Source organism: Oncorhynchus keta, chromosome 35, assembly GCF_023373465.1.
Source record: "Oncorhynchus keta strain PuntledgeMale-10-30-2019 chromosome 35, Oket_V2, whole genome shotgun sequence".
NCBI lineage: Eukaryota > Metazoa > Chordata > Actinopteri > Salmoniformes > Salmonidae > Oncorhynchus > Oncorhynchus keta.
The window spans coordinates 77,314,266-77,341,389 of record NC_068455.1 but is presented as its reverse complement, the minus strand read 5'-3'; the positions used below and the strand labels follow the sequence as shown (position 1 = coordinate 77,341,389).

The 27,124-nt window shown below is 42.5% G+C and overlaps 2 protein-coding genes across 10 annotated transcripts in view; both read right to left on the bottom strand.

Moving 5' to 3' along the window:
• Window positions 1–57: 57 nt before the first annotated feature.
• On the bottom strand, window positions 58–17,814 carry tmem179ba (transmembrane protein 179Ba). The gene is made up of 5 exons (XM_052495706.1): window positions 17,291–17,814; window positions 6,399–6,595; window positions 4,108–4,193; window positions 1,427–1,476; window positions 58–323 (listed from the first exon to the last, which is right to left on the bottom strand). Exons 1-5 carry the CDS (start codon window positions 17,387–17,389, stop codon window positions 183–185), a joined length of 573 nt encoding a protein of 190 aa, XP_052351666.1. The 5' UTR covers window positions 17,390–17,814; the 3' UTR covers window positions 58–182.
• Window positions 17,815–26,397: 8,583 nt separating this feature from the next.
• Window positions 26,398–27,124, bottom strand: part of prox3 (prospero homeobox 3) — an 11,629-nt gene continuing 10,902 nt past the window's right edge. For 2 of the 9 annotated variants that reach the window (XM_052497812.1, XM_052497810.1), the window contains exons 6-7: window positions 26,834–27,045; window positions 26,398–26,486 (exon numbers count right to left, since the gene is read on the bottom strand). The gene's annotated coding sequence lies outside the window, so the exon portion shown is untranslated. Of the gene's footprint in view, window positions 26,487–26,805; window positions 27,046–27,124 lie in introns of all 9 variants that reach the window. The other 7 variants (XM_052497813.1, XM_052497814.1, XM_052497816.1 and 4 more) reach the window with 5 other exon arrangements.

The following is a 27,124-nucleotide window of genomic DNA, read 5'->3' as shown; positions in this document are numbered from 1 at the left end:
GTAGACGAGTGACTGTGTGAGAGACCTACACAGCCTCACACACACACGGTTCATTCATTCTCTTACAGGTCAAACAGTGAGGAGTGTGCGGAGTGTTAGATATATGTGTGTGTGTGTGTGTGTGTGTGTGTGTGTGTGTTTGAGCGCCTCGCCAACAGGTCGTACGGCGAGACGGTTATGAGTCACTGCTGCTGGGCCTGGCCTGGGAAAAGACGTTCGGTCTCAGAGGGTGTCATCATTCTGGAATCTGACCCTTGGCCTCTCTGTATCACCACCAGTATGCCAATCAGAATCCAGAAAAAGAAGTTCACCCACACTGCTGTCTGGAGAGAGTAGAAGGGAGGGAGAGAGAGAGAGTAGAAGGGAGGGAGAGAGAGAGAGAGAGAGAGAGAGAGAGAGAGAGAGAGGAGAGAGAGAGAGAGAGAGAGAGAGAGGGAGAGAGACAGAGAGAGAGAGAGAGAAGAGAGACAGAGAGAGAGAGAGAGAGAGAGAGAAGAGAGAGAGACAGAGAGAGAGAGAGAGAGACAGAGAGAGAGACAGAGAGAGAGAGAGAGAGAGAGTCAGAAGGGAGGGAGAGAGAGAGAGAGAGAGAGAGAGAGACAGAGGGAGAGAGAGAGACAGACAGAGAGAGAGGGAGACAGACAGAGAGAGAGAGAGAGAGAGAAGGGAGAGAGAGAGAGAGAGAGAGAGAGAGAGTAGAAGGGAGGGAGAGAGAGAGAGAGAGAGAGAGAGAAGGGAGGGAGAGAGAGAGAGAGAGAGAGAGAGGGAGAGAGAGAGAGAGAGAGAGAGAGAGAGACAGAGGAGAGAGAGACAGAGAAGGGAGAGACAGAGAGAGAGAGAGAAGGGAGGAGAGAGAGAGAGACAAAAAAAAAAAAATCAAGAGAGGAGAGAGAGAGGAGAGAGAAGGGAGAGGGAGAGGAGAGGGAGAGGGAGAGAGAGAGAGAGAGAGGGAGGGAGAGAGAGAGAGATAGAAGGGAGGTGAGAGAGAGAGAGTAGAAGGGAGGGAGAGATAGAGAGTAGAAGGGAGGGAGAGATAGAGTAGAAGGGAGGGAGAGATAGAGTAGAAGGGAGGGAGAGATAGAGTAGAAGGGAGGGAGAGATAGAGAGTAGAAGGGAGGGAGAGATAGAGAGTAGAAGGGAGGGAGAGATAGAGAGTAGAAGGGAGGGAGAGATAGAGTAGAAGGGAGGGAGAGATAGAGTAGAAGGGAGGGAGGGAGAGAGAGAGATAGAGTAGAAGGGAGGGAGAGAGAGATAGAGTAGAAGGGAGGGAGGGAGAGAGAGAGATAGAGTAGAAGGGAGGGAGGGAGAGAGAGAGATAGAGTAGAAGGGAGGGAGAGATAGAGTAGAAGGGAGGGAGAGATAGAGTAGAAGGGAGGGAGAGAGGGAGAGAGTAGAAGGGGAGAGTTAACTTCCTGTTTATCCTGACCCCAGACCTGTACAGTGCAGTGTATAACTCTGTTAATACTGACCCCAGACCTGTACAGTCCAGTGTATAACTCTGTTAATACTGACCCCAGACCTGTACAGTCCAGTGTAGAACTCTGTTAATACTGAGCCAGGTCCAGACCTGTACAGTCTAGTGGGATAACTGCTGTTAATACTGAAACCCAGACCTGTACAGTTCCAGTGTATAACTCTGTTAATACTGACTCAGACCTGTACAGTCCAGTGTATAACTCTGTTACCATACTGACCCCAGACCTGTACAGTCCTCATTACCAGTGTATAACTCTGTTAATACTGACCCCAGACCTGTACCACCTGGTACCCCTACATATAGCCCAGTGTATAGCCTCTGTTCAATACTGGACCCCAGACCTGTACATATAGTCTCAGTGTACCACTGCGTTCCCCTACATATAGCCTCATTACCAGGTCCCCTAGACTAGCCTCATTCACCACCTGGTAGTACATATGCAGCCTCATTCACCACACCCCTTCCTCAGACCACCTGGTACCCCTACATATAGCCTCATTACCACCTGGTACCAGAATATAGCCTCATTACCACCTGGTACCCCTACAGAACTCATTACCACCTGGTACCCCTACATATAGCCTCATTACCACCTGGTACCCCTACATATAGCCTCATTACCACCTGGTACCCCTACATATAGCCTCATTACCACCTGGTACCCCTACATATAGCCTCATTACCACCTGGTACCCCTACATATAGCCTCATTACCACCTGGTACCCCTACATATAGCCTCATTACCACCTGGTACCCCTACATATAGCCTCATTACCACCTGGTACCCCTAAATATAGCCTCATTACCACCTGGTACCCCTACATATAGCCTCAGTACCACTACATATTGCCTCAGTACTGCTACTCCTTGTATTTAGCCTCAGTACCACTACATATAGACTCAGTACTGCTACTCCTTGTATTTAGCCTCAGTACCACTACATATTGACTCAGTACTGCTACTCCTTGTATTTAGCCTCAGTACCACTACATATTGACTCAGTACTGCTACTCCTTGTATTTAGCCTCAGTACCACTACATATAGACTCAGTACTGCTACTCCTTGTATTTAGCCTCAGTACCACTACATATTGACTCAGTACTGCTACTCCTTGTATTTAGCCTCAGTACCACTACATATTGACTCAGTACTGCTACTCCTTGTATTTAGCCTCAGTACCACTACATATTGACTCAGTACTGCTACTCCTTGTATTTAGCCTCAGTACCACTACATATAGACTCAGTACTGCTACTCCTTGTATTTAGCCTCAGTACCACTACATATAGACTCAGTACTTACTACTCCTTGTAATTAGCCTCAGTACCACTACATATTGACTCAGTACTGCTACTTTTGTAATTAGCCTCAGTACCACTACATATTGACTCAGTACTGCTACTCCTTCTATTTAGCAATAACATTTTCGGTACCACTACATATAGCCTCAGTACTGCTACTCATGATCAATATTTAGCCTCAGTACCACTACATATTGACTCAGTACTGCTACTCCTTGTATTTAGCCTCAATACCACTACATATTGACTCAGTACTGCTACTCCTTGTATTTAGCCTCGTTATTGTTACATTACATTTACATACAAGTCATTTAGCAGACGCTCTTATCCAGAGCGACTTACAAATTGTTATTTTATTGTGTTACTATTTCTTATTTTATTTTGTATTGTTGGGATAAAGCTTGGTCGTAACATTTTCCCGGTAAAGTCTACCCCTGTTCTATTCGTCTCATGATCAATAACATTTTCCCGGTAAAGTCTACCCCTGTTCTATTCATCTCATGATCAATAACATTTTCCCGGTAAAGGTAAAGGAATACCTAGGATAGGATAAAGTTATCCTTCTCACCCCCCCCCCCTTAAAAGATTTAGATGCACTATTGTAAAGTGGCTGTTCCACTGGATGTCATAAGGTGAATGCACCAATTTGTAAGTCGCTCTGGATAAGAGCGTCTGCTAAATGACTTAAATGTAAAGTCTACCCCTGTTCTGTTAGTCTCATGATCAATAACATTTTCCCGGTAAAGTCTACCCCTGTTCTATTCATCTCATGATCAATAACATTTTCCCGGTAAAGTCTACCCCTGTTCTATTCATCTCATGATCAATAACATTTTTTATTTTCCCCTCTAAAGGTAAAGGAATACCTAGATAGGATAAAAGTCATCCTTCTCACCCCCTTAAAAGATTTAGATGCACTATTGTAAAGTGACTGTTCCACTGGATGTCATAAGGTGAATGCACCAATTTGTAAGTCGCCCTGGATAAGAGCGTCCACGCTAAACACACTTAAATGTAAAGTCTACCCCTGTTCTATTAGTCTCATGATCAATAACATTTTCCCGGTAAAGTCTACCCCTGTTCTATTCATCTCATGATCAATAACATTTTCCCGGTAAAGTCTACCCCATATTCATATTCATCTCAGATCACGGTAACATTTAGTTTATTTTCCCCTCTATTTGTAGTGTCAGTAACACACAGATCATAACATGAAGACAAGTCACTGCAGATAGTTGTGTATCTACACACACAGGTCATGGTTTGATACCTGGTGACGTTGGGGACAGCGTCTGGACAGATCACACAGAGAGTCTCTTAGATAGACACTTCAGATTCACACAGCCCGTCACCTGGAGGAACAACAGAAACAGGCCACACACCACCAGGGTCATGTTCAGCCATAGACGCTCTCTGGAAACATACACACACAGGTCATAAGGTTAGATAGACATTGCGGTCTGTTTAATTCTGGATAGAATGGTTTCTGGAAACGTGAACATCACAGGTCATGACAGACACGGTCAGATTCAGTCATAGACGCCCTCTGAAACACACACACACACAGGTCATAAGGTTAGATAGACACGGTCAGATTCAGTCATAGACGCCCTCTGGAAACACACACACACACAGGTCATAAGGTTAGATAGACAGTATGACTGATAGCGACTCTGAACCGTGTCTTCGAAACACTCAGACCCTTTAAACACATTACAGCCTTATTCTAGAAATTATTCAAATCAGACCCCCCCAATCTGCACACAATACCCCATAATGACATCACAATACACCATAATGACATCCAATACCCCATAATCTGCACAATACAATGACATCACAATACCATAATGACAAAATACCCCAAAAAAAAAAAAAAAAAATCAAGTTTAGACATTCTAGCAAATGTATTAAAGATAAACTGGACCATTACATTTACATAAGTATTCAGACCCTTTACTCAGTACTTTGTTGAAGCACCTTTGGCAGCGATTACAGCCTTGAGTCTTCTTGAGTATGATGCTACAAGCTTGGCACACCTGTATTTGGAGAGTTTCTCCCATTCTTCTCTGCAGATCCTCTCAAGCTGTCAGGTTGGATGGGGAGAATCGCTGCACAGCTATTAACAAGTCTCTCCAGAGATGTTTGATCGGGTTCAAGTCCGGGCTCTGGCTGGGCCACTCAAGGACATTCAGAGACTTGTCCCGAAGCCACTCCTGCCTTGTCTCGGCTGTGCGTTTAGGGTCTTTGTCCTGTTGGAAGGTGAACCGTCGCCCCAGTCTGAGGTCCTGAGCAGGTTTTCATTAAGCATCTTTGTACTTTGTGCCGTTCATCTTTCCCCTCGATCCTGACTAGTCTCCCAGTCCCTGCTGCTGAAAAACATCCCCACAGCATGATGCTGCCACCACCATGCTTCATCGTAGGGATGGTGCCAGGTTTCCTCCAGATGTGACGCTTGGCATTCAGGCCAAAGAGTTCAATCGTAGTTTCATCAGAACAGAGAACCTTGTTTCTCATGGTCTGAGAGTCCTTTAGATGTCTCTCTGGCAAACTCCAAGCGGGTTGTCATGTGCCTTTTACTGAGGAGTGGCTTCCGTCTGGCCACTCTACCATAAAGACCTGGTTGGTGGAGTGCAGCAGAGATGGTTGTCCTTCTGGAAGGTTCTCTCATCTCCACAGAGGAACTCTGGAGCTCTGTCAGACTGACCATCAGGTTCTTGGTCACCTCCCTGACCAAGGCCCTTCTCTACCGATTGCTCAGTTTGGCCAGGGGGCCAGCTCTAGGAAGAGTCTTGGTGGTTCAAAACGTATTACATTTAAGAATGATGAAGGCCACTGTTCTTGGGGACCTTAAATGCTGCAGAATTTTTTTTTTTTTACCCTTCCCCAGATCTGTGCCTCGACACAATCCTGTCTCTGAGCTCTACGGACAATTCCTTCAACCTCATGGCTTGGTTTCTGCTCTGACATGCACTGTCAACTGTGGGACCTTATATAGACAGCTGTGTGCCTTTCCAAATCATGTCCAATCAATTGAATTTACCACAGGTGGACTCCAATCAAGTTGTAGAAACATCTCAACGATGATCAATGGAAACAGGATGCTTCTGAGCTCAATTTCGTGTCTCATATCAAACGGTCTGAATACTTAAGTAAATAAGGTCTGTTTATTTATTTGCCATAAATTTGCACAAATTTCAAACAATCTGTTTTTGCTTTGTTATTATGTGGTATTATGAGTAGAGGATGTTTTATACATTTAATCCATTTTACAATAAGGTTGTAACGTAACAAAATGTGGAAAAAGCCAAAGGGTCTGAATACTTTCCTGAAGGAGCCGCATGTCGTTAAATGGATGGTTTTAAAACGTCTTGACACACACAGACACCCCCCCTACCCCCTCTCTCAGACACCCCCCTCTCTCTCTCAGACACCCCCCAGACACACACACTCCGAAAGTCTCATAGGACTGTGTCACACCCACCAATGAGTCATGTAAAATACCATATGTACACACACAAACAAACCCGTAACACACACGCCCCCTCTCTCCCAGACACACACAGCCCCCCTCTCTCCCAGACACACACAAACCCCCCTTCCCCCATTCACACTTACCTGTTAACCCCTCCATCCAGGCAGCACGTATATATCCAGTACAGTGATATAGAGAAGCAGAACACTGCTACACACACTGAGATAGCAGAGACAAAGTAACAGAGAGAAGGAGAGCTGGAGGTCTGGACCAATATGGTGCCTGATGAAGAGTTGTGGTTCACCGTTCCATAGAGCATACAGAGCCCCCCGAAACTACCCTGGAAAGAGAGAGCATCCGCATTGGTTAAGCTCATTAGTAGTCTACCTGCATAGCTGTGAAAAAGTTTATATTTGGGTGAGACTAACAAATGGGATCACCTCACTCACACACACACACCCCGGCCGGTAATTAGACCATGATAATGAGTTTAGATAACTTAGCAACATCATATTTGTTTGCTGACATGGGCTAATTGACTGACTATCAGTGACTGACATAACAAAAACTGCTGATGCACAAACATTGAATAATTGCACATGGTGTATTTTAGGATTCTAACAGAGTTCCCCCAAAGAAATTACACTGCAACAAAGTCAGAATTTGCAAAAATAAAATGCTTTTTGGTTTTAGGCATACGATTTTATATATATATACACATATATATATATACATATATATACACATATACATATATACATTATTAACATGTCTAAACGTTTTTTTTAAATGTATTTCCTGACGACACTCAGCTTCTGCATCTCCACTTTAGAAACAGGCCATTTACATTTCCTGGTTGTCAGCAAACCACAATATCCAGAATTCATAGCGACTTCAGGATGTAGTACCGCCCCCTGTCGAGGAGGGTGTCAACAGGTAGCTAACGTCACTCACTGGACCAGCCACTCGTTCATAGAACATCAGCTTGTGAATAACCGTTTATTTTTGTGTAGACAACAACTGTTACGTTTTAGTCCCAGTGTGGTGCTCAGTACCTAGCTGTACAAACTACGAGCAAGCACAGTCATGTCATCAATTACCGTATCAAGAAGTTGAGCAGAGGTACGGACGTAGCCAACTTAGCGACCTAGCTAACTACCGCAGAGGCTAATGTGACTGGCCTGTGTTCTTCTAATCCCATCAACATCTGCAGCGATATAATCAACATCAAGCTCAGCACTACGAACTAGTGTAAGTCACCTTTGCTAAATATTTCCATGAGTCCACGTTGAGTAAATAAATATACTGGAGCGAGGCATAAATTAGCTTTGAAACTGTTGCCAGCATTCTGCCTTCAAGTTTTCAGACATTCACTTCGCCCACAACTGGCTTATTTGAACTACAATCCCAAAGCTGTTTTAAAATGTTTAGAAACGTCAATAATAAGCGCAAAATCATTTTGGGGTTTTAATATTTAAAAAACAAACACTTACTGTTGCAGATCCATACAGCTATAGAGCCTTCATCCTACTAAACTGTAGCAGTTACAGATCCATACAGCTATAGAGCCTCCATCCTACTAAACTACACTGTAGTAGTAACAGATCCATACAGCTATAGAGCCTCCATCCTACTAAACTGTAGCAGTTACAGATCCATACAGCTATAGAGCCTCCATCCTACTAAACTACAACGTAGTAGTAACAGATCCATACAGCTATAGAGCCTCCATCCTACTAAACTGTAGCAGTTACAGATCCATACAGCTATAGAGCCTCCATCCTACTAAACTACACTGTAGTAGTAACAGATCCATACAGCTATAGAGCCTCCATCCTACTAAACTGTAGCAGTTACAAATCCATACAGCTATAGAGCCTCCATCCTACTAAACTACACTGTAGCAGTTACAGATCCATACAGCTATAGAGCCTCCATCCTACTAAACTACACTGTAGTAGTAACAGATCCATACAGCTATAGAGCCTCCATCCTACTAAACTACACTGTAGTAGTTACAGATCCATACAGCTATAGAGCCTCCATCCTACTAAACTACACTGTAGTAGTTACAGATCCATACAGCTATAGAGCCTCCATCCTACTAAACTACACTGTAGTAGTAACAGATCCATACAGCTATAGAGCCTCCATCCTACTAAACTACACTGTAGTAGTTACAGATCCATACAGCTAAAGAGCCTCCATCCTACTAAACTACACTGTAGTAGTAACAGATCCATACAGCTATAGAGCCTCCATCCTACTAAACTACACTGTAGTAGTAACAGATCCATACAGCTATAGAGCCTCCATCCTACTAAACTACACTGTAGTAGTTACAGATCCATACAGCTATAGAGCCTCCATCCTATACAGCTAAACTCCATCCTACTAAACTGTAGTAGTTACAGATCCATACAGCTATAGAGCCTCCATCCTACTAAACTACACTGTAGTAGTAACAGATCCATACAGCTATAGAGCCTCCATCCTACTAAACTACACTGTAGTAGTTACAGATCCATACAGCCTTCATCCTACTAAACTAAACTGTAGCAGTTACAGATCCATACAGCTATAGAGCCTTCATCCTACTAAACTACACTGTAGTAGTAACAGATCCATACAGCTATAGAGCCTCCATCCTACTAAACTGTAGTAGTAACAGATCCATACAGCTATAGAGCCTCCATCCTACTAAACTACACTGTAGTAGTTACAGATCCATACAGCTATAGAGCCTCCATCCTACTAAACTACACTGTAGCAGTTACAGATCCATACAGCTATAGAGCCTCCATCCTACTAAACTACACTGTAGTAGTAACAGATCCATACAGCTATAGAGCCTCCATCCTACTAAACTACACTGTAGTAGTAACAGATCCATACAGCTATAGAGCCTCCATCCTACTAAACTGTAGTAGTAACAGATCCATACAGCTATAGAGCCTCCATCCTACTAAACTGTAGTAGTAACAGATCCATACAGCTATAGAGCCTCCATCCTACTAAACTGTAGTAGTAACAGATCCATACAGCTATAGAGCCTCCATCCTACTAAACTACACTGTAGTAGTAACAGATCCATACAGCTATAGAGCCTCCATCCTACTAAACTACACTGTAGTAGTAACAGATCCACAGCTATAGAGCCTCCATCCTACTAAACTACACTGTAGTAGTGACAGATCCATACAGCTATATGAGCCTCCATCCTACTAAACTACACTGTAGTAGTGACAGATCCATACAGCTATAGAGTCTCCATCCTACTAAACTACACTGTAGTAGTAACAGATCCATACAGCTATAGAGCCTCCATCCTACTAAACTGTAGTAGTAACAGATCCATACAGCTATAGAGCCTCCATCCTACTAAACTACACTGTAGTAGTGACAGATCCATACAGCTATAGAGTCTCCATCCTACTAAACTACACTGTAGTAGTAACAGATCCATACAGCTATAGAGTCTCCATCCTACTAAACTGTAGTAGTAACAGATCCATACAGCTATAGAGCCTCCATCCTACTAAACTACACTGTAGTAGTGACAGATCCATACAGCTATAGAGTCTCCATCCTACTAAACTACACTGTAGTAGTTACAGATCCATTTAGCTAGAGCCTCCATCCTAGAAACTACACTGTACAAATTACAGCATAGAGCCTCCATCCTACTAAACTACAGTGGTAGTTACAGATCCATACAGCTTGCCTCCATCCTAAAACTACACTGTTGTAGATCCATAGGGGTAGAAGCCTCCATTACTAAACTACACTGTAGTAGTAACCTATCCATAGGTATTCCTCCATCCTACTAAGACACTGTAGTAGTCAGATCCATACAGCTATAGGTGAGCCTCCATCCTACTAAACTACACTGTAGTTACAGATCCATACAGCGTCCTACTGAGGAGATCCATACAGCTTGTTCCATCCACTAAACTACACTGAGCAGTGAACAGTTTTACAGCTGAGCCTCCATCCTACTAAACTCAGTGGTAGGGACAGATCCAGCTAGGCCCAGACTAAACTACACTGCAGTGCCCTTGATCCATACAGTGTAGGGCCTCCATCAGAGCCTGGAGGTACTGAGGTGCATACAGCTATAGAGCCTCCATCCTACTAAACTCCGTAGTAGTTACGAGCATCCATGGTCTTGTAGCGGATCCTACTAAACTACACTGTAGTAGTAACAGTCCATACAGCTATAGGAGCCTCCATCCTACTAAACTTGGGAAGGATCCAACACCTAGAGGGCTCCATCCTACTCTGGAGTGTTACAGTTGCTATAGGTTTAATGGCTACACTGCAGGGAGCCCAGCCATACAGCTATAGAGTTGCATCCTAATCAAGACGGGAGATGACCTCCACAAGTGCCTGGAGCTATAGAGCCTCCATCCTACTAAACTACACTGTAGTAGTAACAGATCCATACAGCTATAGAGCCTCCATCCTACTAAACTACGGATGTTGTAGAGCATGAACCATACAGGATACGAGATCCTACTAAACTACACTGTGAGTGATCCATAGTTGAGAACGTCAGGGTGTTGTAACAGATCCACGCTATAGAGCCTTCCTTAAACTACTCTGGGAGTTACAGATCCACAATGGAGTTGTCCTACTAAACCGTGATGGCGAGATCATGGAAGGGCATCCTACTAAACCACTGGAGGAAGATCCAGCTATAGAGCCTCCATCCTACTAAACTACACTGAGGTTCAGATCCATACAGGTGGTGAGCCTCCATCCTACTAAACTGACACTGTCTGCCAGACATGCAGACAGCTATAGAGCCACCATCCTACTAAACTCACTGTAGGAGGAACAGATCCATACAGATATAATTGTGTGTCCATCCTACTAAACTACATGTAGTAGTAACAGATCCATACAGCTATAGAGCCTCCATGACAGACTAAACTGACTTGGTAGTATAGCAGATCCATACAGCTAGAGAGCCTCCATCCTACAAACCCTGGGGTAGTGACACCATGGTGAGAGCGCGTGGTGAGGAGACAGATTCTCGCCATCCTACTAAACTACACTAGCCATACCTGGTAGGAGTAACGACCATACAGCTATAGAGCCTCCATCCTACTAAACTACACTGTGGTAGTAACAGATCCATACAGCTATAGAGCCCATCCTACTAAGAGGGTGGAGTAGGAGGATCTGATGGTTCACAGTAAACTACACTGTAGGCAGCCATAGGTCCATCCTACTAAACTATGAGAGCAGATCCATACAGCTAGAGTTAGCTTTAGCAGTGCGGAGCGCTCCATCCTACTAAACTGTCTCAGTTGAATGACTAGTCTTGAAACCTGACTGATTTGGATCAAGAAGGTCATCCTACTAAACTACACTGTAGTAGTAACAGATCCATACAGCTATAGAGCCTCCATCCTACTAAACTACACTGTAGTAGTTACAGATCCATACAGCTATAGAGCCTCCATCCTACTAAACTACACTGTAGTAGTTACAGATCCATACAGCTATAGAGCCTCCATCCTACTAAACTACACTGTAGTAGTTACAGATCCATACAGCTATAGAGCCTCCATCCTACTAAACTGTAGTAGTAACAGATCCATACAGCTATAGAGCCTCCATCCTACTAAACTACACTGTAGCAGTTACAGATCCATACAGCTATAGAGCCTCCATCCTACTAAACTACACTGTAGCAGTTACAGATCCATACAGCTATAGAGCCTCCATCCTACTAAACTACACTGTAGCAGTTACAGATCCATACAGCTATAGAGCCTCCATCCTACTAAACTACACTGTAGCAGTTACAGATCCATACAGCTATAGAGCCTCCATCCTACTAAACTACACTGTAGTAGTTACAGATCCATACAGCTATAGAGCCTCCATCCTACTAAACTGTAGTAGTTACAGATCCATACAGCTATAGAGCCTCCATCCTACTAAACTACGTGTGTATTGATGGGGACAAAGTAGTAAAATGCTGGTTAACCACTGACTGGTGTTTGTCCTACAGATTTATCCTGCTGCTGACCTTGACACCAGCTTTATGTAGTAGAGATGCTGTAGACCTTATTGGATGAAAGCTTTCTGCTGGGAACTCAAGCTCACCATCTGACTCTGAAGAGGAAAAGACTGGGGCTGGCAAGAGCCAAAGTGTCTAGTCTAAGAGTCCAATGTCATGGAGCTCATGAAGTTCTGCCAGACCAAATGCCATTGGCCAACAAGATGAGTGAGGTTCACCAGCTGAAGAACATTCTGGAACCAAGATCATGAAGTCAATTTTTTTTTTTTTCACCAGGTTGGCCAGTTGAGAACAAGTTCTCATTTATAACGGTGACCTGGCCAAGATAAAGCAAAGCGACAAACACAGAGTTACACGTGGAATAAACAAACATACAGTCAATAACACAATATAAAAAGTCTATATACAGTGCATGCAAATTAATTAAGATTAGGGAGGTAAGGAAATTAATAGGCCGTAGTGGTGAAATAATTACAATTTAACATATAAACACTGGAGTGATAGATGTGCAAGTAGAGATACTGGGGTGCAAAGGAGCAAAATAAAAAAAGTTCTGCCAGACCAGCAGCCATTGGCCAGCAGCCACAGACCAGCAGCCATTGGCAAGCAGCCACAGACCAGCAGCCATTGGCAAGCAGCCACTGGCCAGCAGCCACAGACCAGCAGCCATTGGCCAACAAGATGAGGTTCACCAGCTAAAGAACATTCTGGAACCTGCCTGGAACATTCTGGAACCAACTATACATTCATATTCAGTTAGACTGATGTTGTAGTGTAATTATAGAATGTCTAGTATGCTCACAACTGCACAAATGTCTAGATATTGCTAGCTGTTGTACATATCTATATAACCATGTTTTATATCATTTTTTACAAATGTACTGACAAGTGACTAACTGTTTCCAGCTGCATCAGAAAGCAATAAAGTGTTGACTTCAACTTATTGATCCATTCATTTCAGATATTCATGAAATGTCTTTAGTAGCTAGCTACTGTATCATATAAACTTTAAATTTGTTGAAAAATCAAACGCGTTTCAATAAAACAGTAGATTAGTCTGTCAATATAGCAAATAAGTAGACATGACTTGTATTCATGACAAATGTTTATTTGCGCTGGAAACCGAAGTGATTTTACACAGCAGTATGCTGTGGTGGTATTGTATGACATACACTGAACACTGAACACTGAACACTGAACACAACAGGTGAAGTGATGATCCCATGTTTCATGCACGGAAATAAAAGATAGCAGAAATGTGCAACCAGAGGAAAACATTTTTTTATTTTAAACTCTGGACCACCTATACTTCACACATATACACAAAGCTCTCCCTCTGGCAAATCTGACCATAATTCTATCCTTCTGATTCCTGCAAAAATTAAAGCAGGAAGCACCAATGACTGTCTATAAAAAAAAGTGGTCAGATGAAGCAGGTGTAAGGACTGTTTTGCTAGCACAGACTGGAGTATGTTCTGGGATTCATCCGAGGGCATTGAGGAGTACACCATATCAGTCACTAGCTTCATCAGTAAGCTCATCAATGATGTCGTCCCCACAGTGATCGTACGTACATACCCCAACCAGAATGCATGGATTACAGGCAGCATCCTCACTGAGCTAAAGGGTAGAGCTGCCGCTTTCAAGGAACGGAACTAACACGGAAGCTTCTAAGAAATCCCGCTATGCCCTCCGACGAACCATCAAACAGGCATAGTATCAATACAGGACTAAGATCGAATCGTACAACAACCGGCTCTGAGGCTCGTCGGATGTGGCAGGGCTTGCAAACCATTACAGACTACAAAGGGAAGCACAGCCGAGAGCTGCCCAGTGACACGAGCCTTCCAGACGAACTAAACTACTTCTACGCTCGCTTTGATGCAAATAACACGGAAACATGCATGAGAGCACCAGCTGTTCCGGAAGACTGATCACGCTCGCCACAGCCGATTAGAGTAAGACCTTTAAACAGGTCAACATTCACAAGGCAGCAGGGTCAGACGGATTACCAGGATGTGTACTGCGAGCATGCGCTGATCAACTTGCAAGTGTCTTCACTGACATTTTCAACCTCTCACTGTCTGAGTCTGTAATACCAACATGTTTCAAGCAGACCACCATAGTCCCTGTGCCCAAGAACACAAAGGTAACCTGCCTAAATGACTACCGACCTGTAGCAATCACATCTGTAGCCATGAAGTGCACATAAACACCATTATCCCAGAAACCATAGACCAACCTTAATTTGCATACCGCCCCAACAGATCCACAGATGCCATCTCTATTGCACTCCACACTGCCCTTCCCACTTGGACAAAAGGAACACCTATGTGAGAATGCTATTCATTGACTACAGCTCAGCATTCAACACCATAGTGCCTTCAAAGCTCATCAAAAAGCTAAGGACCCTGTGACTAACCACCTCCCTCTGCAGCTGGATCCTGGACTTCCTGACAGGCCGTCCCCAGGTGGTAAGGGTAGGTAACAACACATCCGCCACGCTGATCCTCAACACTGGGGCCCCTCAGGGGTGCGTGCTCAGAGACCTCCTGTACTCCCTGTTCACTCACGACTGCACAGCCAGGCACGACTCAAACACCCTCATTAAGTTTGCAGATGACACAACAGTGGTAGGCCTGAACACCGACAATGACGAGACAGCCTAGGGAGGAGGTCAGAGACCTGACAGTGTGGTGCCAGGACAACAACCTCTCGCTCAACGTGATCAAGACAAAGGAGATGACTGTGGACTACAGGAAAAAGAGGACAGAGCACACCCCCATTCTCATCGACAGGCAGGTTGAGCAGGTTGAGAGCTTCAAGTTCCATGGTGTCCACATCACCAACAAACTAACATGGTCCAAGCACACCAAGACAGTTGTGAAGAGGGCACGACAAAACCTATTCCCCCTCTGGAGACTGATAATATTTGACATGGGCCCTCCGATCCTAAAAAGGTTCTACAGCTGCACCATCGAGAGCATCCTGACTGGTTGCATCACTGCTTGGTATGGAAACTGCCCGGCCTCCGACCGCAAGGCACTACAGAGGGTAGACTCCAGTCACCCAGGTCAAAGGCTGTTCTCTCTGCTACCGCATGACAAGCGGTACCAGAGCTCCAAGTCTAGGTCCAAGAGGCTTCTAAACAGCTTCTACCCCCAAGACATAAGACCGCTGAACATCTAGTCAAATGGTTACCCAGACTATTTGCATTATAGTCTCCACATTAACTCTGTACCGTAATACCCCCCCCCCTGTATATAGTCTCCACATTAACTCTACCAGTACCCCCTGTATATAGTCTCCACATTAACTCTGTACCAGTACCCCCTGTATATAGTCTCCACATTAACTCTGTACCAGTACCCCCTGTATATAGTCTCCACATTGACTCTGTATCGGTACCTCCTGTTTATAGTCTCGCTATAGTTATTTCGTGCTGCTCTTTAATTCCTTGTTACTTTTCTCTCTTATACATATATTTTTTTATAGTGCATTGTTGATTTGGGGCTCGTAAGGAAGCATTTCACTGTAAAGGTCCGAATACCTGTTGCATGTGACTAATACTATGTTATACACCCGCTCATTACTCATAATTATGTAGGGAGACTGGAGGCACACCCCAAATAGAGGGAGACTGGAGAAACACCCCAAATAGAGGGAGACTGGAGAAACACCCCAAATAGAGGGAGACTGGAGAAACACCCCAAATAGAGGGAGACTGGAGAAACACCCCAAATAGAGGGAGACTGGAGAAACACCCCAAATAGAGGGAGACTGGAGAAACACCCCAAATAGAGGGAGACTGGAGAAACACCCCAAATAGAGGCTAGCGGTTTAGTTTCACTTTAAGGTTTAAATCTCATTTTAAGAAGTGCAATCCCCACCTCTAGTTTGTTCCTCTTTTCTTTCCATACAACATCCTGTGATCAATATGATGATTTCCCTCTTCTTTTGGTGGGTACATGTGGTAAAAACTAAGTGTAAATTGACATGGATATTGTACCTGTAACCCCCCCCCCCAAAAGAAGACAAAGCAAATACATTTTTTTTAAATGGATGTGTTTTGTGGGTATAGAAGCTTTGACGACCCAGTCACAATCTTTAGCTACACTTCCTGGTCCGTTACAGTAGGCCTGGGTTATGAATGGGTAAAACTATGAAAGTAGCCTAGTTTGAGAGCGAGATGGCAGCTGTATTGTCGGGTAAACGTTGCGAACATGTCTGTTGAATTTGAACTAATAATCCCCATAATGGTCTTGTTTGGTCGAAAGAATTGAGTCACAAGTGTTTTCCTGAACTTTATGAGCGTCACTGTTTTGGGGGGGAGCATTGATCAGTCATTAGGCAAGTCTGGACAGTTTCCATTTTATTTCTCACTCTCAACCTGCCATTGTAGAGAACAAACTGTACTTTCACTTTGTTTTCGTAGGGAAGTGTGATTTAACCCAATGATTAACCCTAAAAACACGGCACTTCGATAAACCTACGACTGGCAGTAACGTTTTCGCAGCAGGTTAGGATAATTAAGGCAGCAGGTTAAAGATAATTCGATTATGGTTTAGGAAAAGCATTATGGAAAACGCTCTCCAAGCCTTCAACGAAAAAAAGTCACTTCCGGTCGTAGCTGTATCGAAGTAGCGTGCTTTTTGGCCGCCACTTGTCAAACTAACTATTTGGTTAAGACTTATAGGAAGTTAAGGAAAAACTCCGTATTCTACCAAAGGTATTTTCTACTGCGATAAAAAAAAAAAGTTAGCTACTGTGTACAGACGCTTCATAAAACATACCAGAGTTAAGGCCTAACATTCCCCCAGTGAAATGATTTAGCCCGTCAGGTGATTCCAATAAAGAAATGTCGACTTAGAAAGTCAATCAAAGCTAAAATTGTGCAACTGCGACATAAACTTTGTCCAAAGCAGACTGCGAGTCAAAACATCGGTCAACATTACAAACTGTCAGCAAAGTTAACTTAAGAAGTCAAAGTTATATTCTTACCTGTACGATAGTGAGAGAAGATGCCGTGACTATTCCACACACGAAAGAACTGGCGTATAAGCCCATCTCAAGGAGAAGCAGCCACGGTATCACCATCATGGTCCCCCTGTTCAAGCCCTCTCTCTCCGCTGTCTACCGGACCGCGTGACAGACAGCGGTGTTTTTATTTAACGTTTTTCAGTTGACGCGACGACGTCACAGCACCAACCTGCCTTGCTGTGGCACCGCTGCAGTCCCCGACGGAGCGTTTTCCGTCCCCTCCCCAGGCGCTTCTCTGCCTGTGCGCTGTTGCGGTAACTTCCGTTGCACAGACAGCTTCTCCAACTCTCGTTTGCGGCAGAATTTTCTGTGGGAAAACTCTCTAAATGCTATCAAAACCATAGAAACTCTCGAACCGTTGGCAAAACTCCCCAATGGCAACCTGAACAGTAGCTGCTAACCTCTTTTACCAACAAAAGTCGCTGGAGGGGTCTGAAAACTCGCTAAATATACAACACTGATTGACTGACAAAGACGTAGCGGGGACGCGCTCCAACCATTTATACCCGCGTTCTGGAACTGACTCGGAAGCGCGCATTCGATACAGTTGAGACAATGAGACATTACCACCACAAACTAAAATATTATCTGGAGCAAATGTTTTTGACCTGCCCTGTCCTGGTGTGAATAATTTCAATATTGTGGTGGTTGCTGTATTTCGACATGTGTAATATGGGGGGGGCTCGGTCGGGACAGAACTAGAGAGAGCATCAGCCTGGTATACCAGCCTACAGTAGCAGCTAATGTGTGGTATTGCAGGGCTTGACATGAACCTGTTCATCCACTTCTGCTTCAGACAAGGAGGTGACTGGTCATGGTGTTGTGTTGTTTGACGCAAGACACTTTACAAAATAAAATGCATTATTATTCCCATACCATTATTACAGAGAATCAGACACATTATACTCCCCTCTGCCTATTGGCTACTTGGCTTATTCAAAGGTGTCTCAAAATACAACACTGCCCCTTTAAGACAAAACAAACATCTTTACCTGACTGGGTTTTCAAGTATGTCGAGAAATGTCTACATGTTGTACTCTTGTAGGAAGCAACCCTCCCCTATTGCTGACTACAAATGATCTATAACTGGGCTAATAACTCACTAACTAGCAAAGGATATTAACAAAAATGTGCACACGTGGCTACTGTACATGCAGGTCCTCTCTTCATGGTGATGGCAAAACTCAGTGTCGAACCACATTATTTATGCCTCATGAACAAATTAATGTTGTTACTCCTATGAACAGAGAAAGTGAAATATTCCTCGATATTACCGAAGACCCAGGCCGCTAATCATAACAACAACGACGTAGTCATTACTGCTGCACTGCTTGTTGTAGCGCTGAGTGGAAATAGGAAGAACGTGCATTTTATGGCTTATAAAAGTGTTGAATGCAAAGTGTTGACAAGGCTGAGTAAGAGCATCAAGTCACTCATAAACACAGCAGCTCTTTGCTCTATTCGTTGACAGTCTCTCTAGTCGTGGTTTTAAACGTTTTGAAACAGCAGCTCTTTGCTCTATTCGTTGACAGTCTCTCTAGTCGTGGTTTTAAACGTTTTGAAACAGCAGTTCTTTACTGTATTCGTTGACAGTCTCTCTAGTCGTGGTTTTAAACATTTTGAAACAGCAGTTCTTTACTGTATTCGTTGTGACAGTCTCTCTAGTCGTGGTTTTAAACATTTTGAAACGGCAGCTCTTTACTGTATTCGTTGACAGTCTCTCTCTAGTCGTGGTTTTAAACATTTTGAAACAGCAGTTCTTTACTGTATTCGTTGTGACAGTCTCTCTAGTCGTGGTTTTAAACATTTTGAAACGGCAGCTCTTTACTGTATTCGTTGACAGTCTCTCTAGTCGTGGTTTTAAACATTTTGAAACAGCAGCTCTTTACTGTATTCGTTGACAGTCTCTCTAGTCATGGTTTTAAACGTTTTGAAACGGCAGTTCTTTACTGTATTCGTTGACAGTCTCTCTAGTCGTGGTTTTAAACGTTTTGAAACAGCAGTTCTTTACTGTATTCTTTGACAGTCTCTCTAGTCGTGGTTTTAAACGTTTTGAAACAGCAGTTCTTTACTGTATTCGTTGACAGTCTCTCTCTAGTCGTGGTTTTAAACATTTTGAAACAGCAGTTCTTTACTGTATTCGTTGACAGTCTCTCTAGTCGTGGTTTTAAACGTTTTGAAACAGCAGCTCTTTGCTGTATTCGTTGACAGTCTCTCTAGTCGTGGTTTTAAATGTTTTGAAACAGCAGCTCTTTACTGTATTCGTTGACAGTCTCTCTAGTCGTGGTTTTAAACGTTTTGAAACAGCAGCTCTTTACTGTATTCGTTGACAGTCTCTCTAGTCGTGGTTTTAAACGTTTTGAAACAGCAGTTCTTTACTGTATTCGTTGACAGTCTCTCTAGTCGTGGTTTTAAACGTTTTGAAACAGCAGCTCTTTACTGTATTCGTTGACAGTCTCTCTAGTCGTGGTTTTAAACGTTTTGAAACAGCAGCTCTTTACTGTATTCGTTGACAGTCTCTCTAGTCGTGGTTTTAAACATTTTGAAACAGCAGCTCTTTACTGTATTCGTTGACAGTCTCTCTAGTCGTGGTTTTAAACATTTTGAAACAGCAGCTCTTTACTGTATTCGTTGACAGTCTCTCTAGTCGTGGTTTTAAACGTTTTGAAACAGCAGCTCTTTACTGTATTCGTTGACAGTCTCTCTAGTTTTAAACGTGGTTTTAAACGTTTTGAAACAGCAGTTCTTTACTGTATTCGTTGACAGTCTCTCTAGTCGTGGTTTTAAACATTTTGAAACAGCAGTTCTTTACTGTATTCGTTGACAGTCTCTCTAGTCGTGGTTTTAAACGTTTTGAAACAGCAGTTCTTTACTGTATTCGTTGACAGTCTCTCTAGTCGTGGTTTTAAACGTTTTGAAACAGCAGCTATTTACTGTATTCGTTGTGACAGTCTCTCTAGTCGTGGTTTTAAATGTTTTGAAACAGCAGTTCTTTACTGTATTCGTTGACAGTCTCTCTAGTCGTGGTTTTAAACGTTTTGAAACAGCAGTTCTTTACTGTATTCGTTGACAGTCTCTCTAGTCGTGGTTTTAAACGTTTTGAAACAGCAGTTCTTTACTGTATTCGTTGACAGTCTCTCTAGTCGTGGTTTTAAACATTTTGAAACAGCAGTTCTTTACTGTATTCGTTGACAGTCTCTCTAGTCGTGGTTTTAAACGTTTTGAAATCTCACAGTATCATCTTTGCTGTAGCTTTCTTTTATGTCGTGCTACGTCACCACGGACACACCACTATCTGAGCCATACGATTAGCCAGGGGTACCAAAAGTGGATTTGATTTGCTCTCTGTGCCTTCAGAAACATAAACCGGTTCAAAATGGCAGAAGTTCACCTACCCAGAGCCCAAGGTAGGTGAACAGTCACAGACAAATAAAACACAAACATGAACTAAATACTTATCCATTGTTAAAGGTACATTAAAAGGTACATTATCCATTGTTAAAGGTACATTAAAAGGTACATTGTCCATTGTTGAAGGTACATTATCCATTGTTGAAGGTACATTAAAAGGTACATTATCCATTGTTGAAGGTACATTAAAAGGTACATTATCCATTGTTGAAGGTACATTATCCATTGTTGAAGGTACATTAAAAGGTACATTATCCATTGTTGAAGGTAGATTATCCATTGTTAAAGGTACATTAAAAGGTACATTATCCATTGTTAAAGGTACATTATCCATTGTTGAAGGTACATTAAAAGGTACATTATCCATTGTTGAAGGTACATTAAAAGGTACATTATCCATTGATAAAGGTACATTATCCATTGTTAAAGGTACATTAAAAGGTACATTGTCCATTGTTGAAGGTACATTATCCATTGTTAAAGGTACATTAAAAGGTACATTATCCATTGATAAAGGTACATTATCCATTGTTAAAGGTACATTAAAAGGTACATTGTCCATTGTTGAAGGTACATTATCCATTGTTGAAGGTACATTATCCATTGTTAAAGGTACATTAAAAGGTACATTATCCATTGTTAAAGGTACATTAAAAGGTACATTATCCATTGTTAAAGGTACATTATCCATTGTTGAAGGTACATTAAAAGGTACATTATCCATTGTTGAAGGTACATTAAAAGGTACATTATCCATTGTTGAAGATAGATTATCCATTTCAAATGATACGTTTATAAAACATGTACCGTAGGCTGCCACTCAAAAGGAAAAGAAAAACAGTAAGAAATGCAGAGAGAGTTTAAGTGATAATACATTCAATATATAAACAGAAGAAGACAAAATAAATGAGTCTCCACCCTTCCTTCCTTCCCTCCTTCCTTCCCAACCAAGAGAATCGTTTTTTAACAAACCCGCTTTGGTCCAGACGGAAGTAAGTTTAGAGACGGAACGACAGAATAAATTAAAATTTAAAAAAGTTAAATATCTGTGTTTATCAAATATAGAGATAAGAGCACTGTGTGGCATCCTTCAATAAAAGCTATGTTTGTGCTGTATTTACATCCCTTACAAATGAACAGCTGTGTTAATCAGTTGAAGTAACGGTGGAACTCATCTTTGGTTGTGTCACGAACATCGTCAGTGAGATGACCGGACCAAGGTGCAGCATGGTGAGTGTACTCTTTATTTAGACTGGGACCAAGGTTTAGCGTGGTGAGCGTACTCCTTATTTAGACTGGGACCAAGGTGCAGCGTGGTGAGCGTACTCTTTATTTAGACTGGCACCAAGGTGCAGCATGGTGAGCGTACTCTTTATTTAGACTGGGACCAAGGTGCAGCGTGGTGAGCGTACTCTTTATTTAGACTGGGACCAAGGTGCAGCGTGGTGAGCGTACTCTTTATTTAGACTGGGACCAAGGTGCAGCGTGGTGAGCGTACTCTTTATTTAGACTGGGACCAAGGTGCAGCATGGTGAGCGTACTCTTTATTTAGACTGGGACCAAGGTGCAGTGTGGTGAGCGTATTCTTTATTTAGACTGGCACCAAGGTTTAGCGTGGTGAGCATACTCTTTATTTAGACTGGGACCAAGGTGCAGCGTGGTGAGCGTACTCTTAATTTAGACTGGGACCAAGGTGCAGCGTGGTGAGCGTACTCTTTATTTAGACTGGGACCAAGGTGCAGCGTGGTGAGCGTACTCTTTATTTAGACTGGGACCAAGGTGCAGCGTGGTGAGCGTACTCTTTATTTAGACTGGGACCAAGGTGCAGCGTGGTGAGCGTACTCTTTATTTAGACTGGGACCAAGGTGCAGCGTGGTGAGCATACTCTTTATTTAGACTGGGACCAAGGTGCAGCGTGGTGAGCATACTCTTTATTTAGACTGGGACCAATGTGCAGCGTGGTGAGCTGACTCTTTATTTAGACTAGGACCAAGGTGCAGCGTGGTGAGCATACTCTTTATTTAGACTGGGACCAAGGTGCAGCGTGGTGAGCGTACTCTTTATTTAGACTGGGACCAAGGTGCAGCGTGGTGAGCGTACTCTTTATTTAGACTGGGACCAAGGTGCAGCGTGGTGAGCGTACTCTTTATTTAGACTGGGACCAACAAACACAACCGTGACGCTCCGTATCCTGCATCAAACGAAGACAACTACCCACAACTAAGGTGGCAAAACAGGCTGCCTAAGTATGATTCCCAATCAGAGACAACGATAGACAGCTGTCCCTGATTTAGAACCAAACCCGGCCAAAACATAGAAACAGAAAACATAGAATGCCCACCCCACATCGCACCCTGACCTAACCAAATAGAGAAATAAAACGGCTCTCTAAGGTCAGGGTTGAATCATTTGGTTTCTGATAGTAATTCACTTGGTTCAACAGTTGCAATATCCGCTAATTGATCATTACTGCAAAGCTTGTTAGCCAGTAGACAACTGGGTTGATTACCATGGATGTAATGGTTGAGTCTCACATTTTGGATGGCAAAAAACTACTGCTCTCTGTCTTATCAATAAATGTAGTTCTGTCTTGACTTTGAAGAGAGTAGTCGCTGCCTGGTCTGTAAAAAAGTGTTCATCCAGAATGCTCTAAACCTTTTTCAATTTCTGATATCTTATTTAACTGTGATTTATTCAGTCCAGATGTTGTAATCGTTTTGAATAAATTCTTTAAAGGGACATTTCAAAAAAATGTTCTACTTCATATTCATCCTTTCCATATATACTGTATGCTGATATTGGTGCTGGAGATGATGAACATGAAGTTGAGAAACATTTTTTTTTTATCCCTTTAATTGCACCCCATAAAATCATATCATATCATAAACCATAGGATCATATGGACTGAGTTCTTGTTAATAATTATAAATTCAAAAATTCAGTTTCAAGTTGTTCACAGAAAGTTGTATTTTTCCAGTGAGGAAACATTAAAGCTCCTTCATTTTATGGCTCGTTTTTTAGGAGATTAAAAACATGTTGAAGTTGGCAGTAGTAAGCGCGGTGGTCCGACAAGCTCATATGTTACATCTCTATTTTCTTAATTAAATAAAATAGAGATGTAGATAATATTATGAAATCGATTTGTGAGAATGATTTCTGCATGTTTGAGTAGAAAGTGTACTCTTCTGATTTAGAATGATGTGCTCGCCAGTCGTCAATGAGGTTATAATCAGAGAGTAAATGTTGGCGAGACTTGGTTGAGTGTGGATTACAGTAGTTCTTATCAGATTTGTCCTGCATGTTTAGAATGGACATATTCGGAGAACTTGGCAAACCTACAAAAAACTGGACACATGAATGTTCTCGCAACGTTCCAATGAAACGTGTCCAGATCATTCTTATTTAAAAGTCTGAGAAACACGGTAACCACTTTCTGGGGAAGTTTTGTTTGGCATTAAAGAGAATGATCTCTTGGAAAACACTAATTGCACATCACTGAAACGTTCATATGAAAAACGTTTGATAATGTCCTAATGAGACTCTTACGGGACCGTGTTTTTAAAAAAAGTTGTGGGAACATTTGTTGTTAGTACAGTGTAGACATTGTGGGAACATTTGTTGTTAGTACAGTGTAGACATTGTGGGAACATTTGTTGTTAGTACAGTGTAGACATTGTGGGAACATTTGTTGTTAGTACAGTGTAGACATTGTGGGAACATTTGTTGTTAGTACAGTGTAGACATTGTGGGAACATTTGTTGTTAGTACAGTGTAGACATTGTGGGAACATTTGTTGTTAGTACAGTGTAGACATTGTGGGAACATTTGTTGTTAGTACAGTATAGACATTGTGGGAACATTTGTTGTTAGTACAGTATAGACATTGTGGGAACATTTGTTGTTAGTACAGTATAGACATTGTGGGAACATTTGTTGTTAGTACAGTATAGACATTGTGGGAACATTTGTTGTTAGTACAGTATAGACATTGTGGGAACATTTGTTGTTAGTACAGTGTAGACATTGTGGGAACATTTGTTGTTAGTACAGTGTAGACATTGTGGGAACATTTGTTGTTAGTACAGTGTAGACATTGTGGGAACATTTGTTGTTAGTACAGTGTAGACATTGTTAATTTTGTAAATGACTTGTAGCTGGAAACGGTTGATTTTAAATGTAATATCTACATAGACGTACAGAGGCCCATTATCAGCAACCATCACTCCTGTGTTCCAATGGCACATTGTGTTAGCTAATCCAAGTTTATAACTTTAAAAGGCTAATTGATCATTAGAAAACCCTTTTGCAAGTATGTTAGTACAGCTGATAACTGTTGTTCTGATTAAAGAAGCAATAAAACTGGCCTTATTTAGACTAGTTGAGTATCTGGAGAATCAGCATTTGTGGGTTCGATTACAGGCTCAAAATGGCCAGAAACAAAAAACTTTCTTCTGAGACTCATCAGTCTATTCTTGTTCTGATAAATGAAGGCTATTCCATGTGAGAAATTGCAAAGAAACTGAAGATCTCATACAACGCTGTGTACTACTCCCTTCACAGAACAGTGTTAACTGTCTCTAACCAGAATAGAAAGAGTGGGAGGCCCCGTTGCACAACTGAGCAAGAGGACAAGTACATTAGAGTGTCTAGTTTGAGAAACAGACGCCTCACAATTCCTCAACTGGCAGCTTCATTAAATAGTACCTGCAAAAACCAGTCTCAACGTCAACAGTGAAGAGGTCGACTCCAGGATGCTGGCCTTCTAGGCAGAGTTGCAAAGAAAAAGCCATATCTCAGACTGGCCAATAAAAATAAAAGATTAAGATGGGCAAATAACACACATACTGGACAGAGGAACTCTGCCTAGAAGGCCAGCATCCCGGAGTCGCCTCTTCACTGTTGACGTTGATCTGATCAGATCACACACTCTTACCAAGAGGACCTTACTGACCCCAATAGTACTGCCAAACTCACAGGGGTCTGGTGAAAGAGAGAGAGTGAGGGAAAGAGAGGGAGTGATGGATAGAGAGATTCTCAAGAGACGGTCAGAGGGGAGGGACCTCTGACTTTCTCATCCAATAGGTTTTGGAGATGAGAGGACGTGACGATGACGCAATTGAGATTCACCCTGAGAGAGAGAGAGGTAGAGAGGAGGGTTAGATAGAGTAATGGAGAGAGAGAGGTAGAGAGGAGGGTTAGATAGAGTAATGGAGAGAGAGAGGTAGAGAGGAGGGTTAGATAGAGTAATGGAGAGAGAGAGGTAGAGAGGAGGGTTAGATAGAGTAATGGAGAGAGAGAGAGGTAGAGAGGAGGGTTAGATAGAGTAATGGAGAGAGAGAGGTAGAGAGGAGGGTTAGATAGAGTAATGGAGAGAGAGAGGTAGAGAGGAGGGTTAGATAGAGTAATGGAGAGAGAGAGAGAGAGAGGGTTAGATAGAGTAATGGAGAGAGAGAGAGAGAGGTAGAGAGGAGGGTTAGATAGAGTAATGGAGAGAGAGAGAGAGAGGTAGAGAGGAGGGTTAGATAGAGTAATGGAGAGAGAGAGAGAGAGAGGTAGAGAGGAGGGTTAGATAGAGTAATGGAGAGAGAAGAGTATGGTAGGTTTGTGTGTGTTAACTTTCCTGTCATGAGAAGAAAAAAAGAAAGTCACCCTCCATGTTCCCTCTTCAATCCTCCATTTTATTTCTCAGTGTTTTCACCACTTTCCTTCATTTATTACACTGATTTTATGTCATAACATCAAAGACCTGTTAGATGTGTCTGGAGAACAAAGACCTGTGTGGAGGGTCTGTCACAATGGAAGACCTGTGTGTGTCTGTTAGATAAAGACCTGGAGAGTGTCATAACATCAAAGGAGGGTTAGATAGTGTCTGGAGAGAGAGAAAAGTGTGTGTGGGTTAGATAGATAATGGAGAAAAGCGTATGGTGGTTTGTGTGTGTGTTTCCTGTCATGATCAAAAAAAGACCTGTGTGTGTTCCCTCTTCAAACCTCAAAATTTTATTTCTCAGTGTTTTCACCACTTTCCTTCATTTATTACACTGATTTTATGTCATAACATCAAAGACCTGTGTGTGTGTCTGTCACAACAAAGACCTGTGTGTGTGTCTGTCACAACAAAGACCTGTGTGTGTGTCTGTCACAACAAAGACCTGTGTGTGTGTCTGTCACAACAAAGACCTGTGTGTGTGTCATAACATCAAAAGCGTGTGTGTGTGTCTGTCATAACATCAAAAGCGTGTGTGTGTGTCTGTCATAACATCAAAAGTGTGTGTGTGTCTGTCATAACATCAAAAGTGTGTGTGTGTCTGTCACATCAAAGACCTGTGTGTGTGTGTCTGTCATAACATCAAAAGCGTGTGTGTGTGTCATAACATCAAAAGTGTG

What these genes read in the sequence shown, in the direction of transcription:
- tmem179ba (XM_052495706.1), bottom strand. Translation starts at nt 17,389, where the DNA reads ATGATGGTGATACCGTGGCTGCTTCTCCTTGAGATGGGCTTATACGCC. An exon ending in CTTCTCTCACTATCGTACAG is followed by an intron (nt 6,596 to 17,290) that starts GTAAGAATATAA and finishes CTCTCTTTCCAG; the next exon opens with GGTAGTTTCGGGGGGCTCTG. An exon ending in CTGCACTGTACAGGTCTGGG is followed by an intron (nt 324 to 1,426) that starts GTCAGGATAAAC and finishes TACTCTCTCCAG; the next exon opens with ACAGCAGTGTGGGTGAACTT.